Raw genomic sequence first — 4,387 nt, 5'->3', positions numbered from 1 at the left:
AGGTGCCAGTCCGGCGCCTCCTAGTGGCCGAAGCCGGAACAGCAGGCCCTGAGTCTGACAGCGACGTGACAAAGACAACTCTTCTTGCTAAGAAATCCCAACGATCGTCTGAAGATAAAAGCTTTATTACAGTTTTTTTGCATTTTCATATTGACATCATGGAGATTCATTTGAGAAGAACTCAAAACAAGTCCCAGAACACAAGAGAATTTACATCTTCTTTCTACTTAATCTATGAAAAGTTTGGACAATGACGTTCCTCACCTCCTGGTTCCTCAGGCTGTAGACAAGAGGATTCAGCATGGGTGTCATGACGGTATAAAAGATGGAAGCCACCTTACTTTGGTTTTTGATGGCTTTGGAAGGAGGGTGTAAGTAAGTGAGGAGCACGGAGACAAAGAAGATGGAGGAACAGATGATGTGTGAGGAGCAGGTGCTGAACGCTTTCTGTCTGCCCTTGGAAGACTTAATCTTGAGAATGGAAATGATGATGAAAAGGTATGAAATCAGGATGGCGGTCAGCGAACCTATGACATAAAATCCAATGAGGAACATGATGACCATGTCACACATGACAATATTCGAGCAGGACAACTTGAGCAGCGGAGGGATGTCACAATAAAAGTGGTCGATGACATTTGAGCCACAGTATTGAAGACTAAACATACAGCTGGTTTGTGCTGCCGACTGCATAAAGCCAAGAGAAAAAGCTAAGAGAACCATATAGAAGCATTTTGTCTTGGTCATCATGGACACATAATGTAGAGGATGACAAATAGCGGCATATCGGTCATAGGACATGTTTGAGAGCAGATGAACATCGGTACTGGCCAAAGCAGCAAAGAAGTAGAATTGAAGAGCGCAACCATAAAATGAGATGACCTTCCTCCTGGAAGCAAGGTCTGAAATCATTTTAGGAGCAATAACTGAGGAGTAGAAGAGGTCGATCACCGATAGGTAACTGAGAAAAAAATACATGGGGGTGTGGAGGGTGGACGTCTTATGGACAGCTATGAACAACCCAACATTAGCAACCACAGTTATCAGGTAAACCAGAAGGAAGAATATGAAGAGCAAGATGGCAAGAGCTGTATCATTCGTCAGTCCAGTAAACTCAAACATCGTGGGTTGACTTTGATTCATCTGGTTCTTAAATGAACATTAAGAAAACTTTGAAAATGGTGTAATATCATTAGGAACACAACACAACTTCTGTCGAGGCAAGTGCAAGGTCATAGAGGTCACAGATTCAATTTGTACTTGGCCAGTGTTGGCTCATTGTGGAGGACTATGTATGTTGTGGACCTACCATCATCATTGCATGGTAAGTAGAAGATGAAATATAAACCAAGAGCACAAGTTTAGGGATGAGTGAACCTGAACTGTAAAGTTCAGGGTTCGTTTGGGATACCAAGTGTCCGTTACTGAACACTGAACATGGACTTTTTACCTGAAGTCCGGCTTATTGTTGGTGCTGAATAAAATTTGTTTAAGGGCTGCCAATCAACAAGCTTGGGGGACAAATCCCACGCCATGCAGTAATAATCCAGACTGACCCTATTTAATTTAGTCACAAAAGGACATTTATTTATAATACCCTCTCTTTGTGCATATATTTATACAATTTTGAGAGCTGTACACCAAACTTGGGGATCCTTTAATATTTTTTCCTGCTTTTAGTAGTGATACTCTGTTTTCTGTAATTTTAATGTATGTTTACTAACCTCAATAAAATAATATTTATATGTCATAAAATACTCTATTGTTTCTTGAATACTTTAATTAGATGTCCCTAGACTGGTTGTCTTTATGCACAGATATGCGGTTAGTCAGATGAATACTGTCAGGACATTGACCGCATAGCAGCCACAGAGAATCCATCAGCTTCAGTCATTGACCGGTTCCATCAGGGTTCCCATATTCCCATCATAATACAGCTTCTTCGGGATCCAACAGAACTTCTGACGTTGTGTTTGGGGTATAGCACTTTATAGTGTGAACGGAGCCTCAGCCAGAATGTCCCTTTCTCCCGACATCACTCTGCGGATTGTTCTTCCATTCTACATAGAAGCAATATTTCCTGTTGCCTCGCCACCATAGAAGATGTTGAAGCACTGCACTATTCGCATGGAATAACTGTCCTAGGAGCTGTCAGAAATTTCCCTATTACCATAATATGTTTTTTCTTTTTGAGACCAAATAGATGTTTGGTGTATTGAGAGCATTCTGGACTCCATGTCAGTTAAGGCGTAGTTTTTTGTAGATATTTGCTCCATGAAGGCTTAATAATAGAGCAGCTCCACCAAACATGGAACGTTGTCCTTGTGTCAGTTCCACATCCCAACTGTGAGACATAGGGAAGATCGCATGTCATTGCAAATGCTGGTGGGTCCATCTCGTTAGTATAGAGAGTCTGACTTCTATACCAGGAAAGATCTTTGAACAAATTCTTAAACACATGTATGCAAGTACCTGCATAAGAATGAAGTGATTAACCAGAGTCAGCATGGGTTTGTAACTAATAAGTCATGTCAGACTAACTTAATTTCCTTCTATGACGGAATCACTGACTGGGTGGATCAGGGAAATGCTGTAGATATAGTATATCATGACTTCAGCAAAGCATTTGACAACGTATCTCACACCATTCTTATTGAAAAAATGACTAAGTATGGAATGGACAAGACAACTGTTAGGTGGATTCAAAACTGGCTTAGTGATCGGACCCAAAGAGTTGTCGTAAATGGCAGCACATCCAGTTGGAAGAATGTCTCAAGTGGGGTACCACAGGGCTCTGTCTCGGGGGCCCTGAATTGTTCAACATTTTTATTTGTGATTTAGATGAAAGAATTGAGGGTAAACTGATTAAATTTGCTGATGACACAAAGCTAGGAGGGATAGCTAATACTAGAGAGAGAGAGATAGGATTCAAAAAGATAGAAATAAACTGGTGCAGGCAAATACAATCCTAGGATGTATTAACAGAAGCATCCAGTCTAGATCACGTGAAGTCATTATTTCCCTCTACTCCTCTTTGGTCAGACCTCATCTGGAATACTGTGTCCAGTTTTGGGCACCACATTTTGAAAAATACATCAACAAACTGGAGAAAGTTCAGAAAAAAGCGACCAGAATGATGACCGGTCTGCAAACCATGTCCTATGAGGAATGTTTACAGGATTAGGGAATGTTTAGCTTGCAAAAAAGAAGACTGAGAAGAGACTTAATAGCTGTCTACAAATATTTCAAGGGCTGTCACATTGTAGAAGGATCATCTTTATTCTCATTTGCACAAGGAAAGACTAGAAGCAATGGGATGAAACTGAATGGGAGGAGACACAGATTAGACATAAGAAAAAACTTTTTGACACTGAGGGTGATCAATGAGTGGAACAGGCTGCCACGAGAGGTGGCGAGTTCTCCTTCAATGGAAGTCTTCAAACAGAGGCTGGACAGACATATGTCTGGGATGATTTAGTGAATCCTGTTTTGAAAAGGGCATTGGACCAGATGACCCAGGAGGTCCCTTCCAACTCTACCATTCTATGATTCTATGAACTCCATGGAAGCCATAAGGTTCAGCTGATATTCAGAATGTAGTGCATTCAACAAGTGTAAACTCTGAAGACCTGCCTGAAGATTGTTCCATCATTGTTAACTTGGGACCCCTGATGACTGGGCAGTGATGTGGATGTAGTTCTTGCACAGGAGCACTTATTGAGTCTGGTGATGAGTATGTAGTACGTGTGCCGACTGGGGGGTGGTTCCTTTCGGACGCGAGACATACTGACGACAGGCGCAGAAGCACGTTCAATCAGGTCCACTTTATTGGGTAGCTTCTTGGACATCCACAGCAATGTGACACTTCTGCACGTTGGCCCGGGTACCTATCACCTCCTCCTACTCCTGTCGGCGATGACCCGCTGGATTATTCCACCGTGGCTGCCGTTAGGCCCACGGTCACAGCGATTTCCCCTGCTCGAGTCCGCCCGCTGCAACACTTACTGCGCCTTCGGTGTCCAGCCGTCCGGTACCCCAGGCCTTCTTTAGTTAGCGTCCGTAGGTCTGCAGCTGTCCTGTCAGGGCCATCCCCTATCCGTCTCTCTCTCTCCTCTGTCCTTTCCTGAGCTCTTCCCTCCTTCGTCTTCTCCTGAGCTCTTCTCTCTTCTGTCTCCTCCTTGGCATTCTCCCTGACCCCGGGACTCTCTTTCCTTTTATCCCCTTTCTTGGGAATTCCCCTCCTCAGTCCCGTAACTCCGCCCACCATGACTCTGCGTATCCTAGCTTCAGCTGCTGTTAGGTTCCTTTACTAACTATCCTATGTCTCCATCTAGTGGCCAAAACCCAGTACTATGCCATCTCTAACTCATTCTAGCTGTTGTCCCAC

The 4,387-nt window shown here is 43.3% G+C and overlaps 1 protein-coding gene across 1 annotated transcript; it reads right to left on the bottom strand.

The window, feature by feature from the left end:
• Positions 1 to 210: 210 nt before the first annotated feature.
• On the bottom strand, positions 211 to 1,143 carry LOC141050180 (olfactory receptor 5B21-like). The gene has a single exon (XM_073547011.1). The coding sequence runs from the start codon at positions 1,141 to 1,143 to the stop codon at positions 211 to 213; it is 933 nt and encodes a 310-aa protein (XP_073403112.1).
• Between the last annotated feature and the right edge of the window lie 3,244 nt (positions 1,144 to 4,387).

Source organism: Dendrobates tinctorius, unplaced genomic scaffold, assembly GCF_039654945.1.
Source record: "Dendrobates tinctorius isolate UK_male_01 unplaced genomic scaffold, ASM3965494v1 ptg000151l, whole genome shotgun sequence".
NCBI classification, from domain to species: Eukaryota; Metazoa; Chordata; class Amphibia; order Anura; family Dendrobatidae; genus Dendrobates; species Dendrobates tinctorius.
The sequence above is the reverse complement of the archived record's forward strand: the minus strand, read 5'-3'. Positions and strand labels throughout refer to the sequence as shown.

Coding starts and splice junctions, on each gene's coding strand:
- LOC141050180 (XM_073547011.1), bottom strand. CDS start 1,143: ATGAATCAAAGTCAACCCACGATGTTTGAGTTTACTGGACTGACGAAT.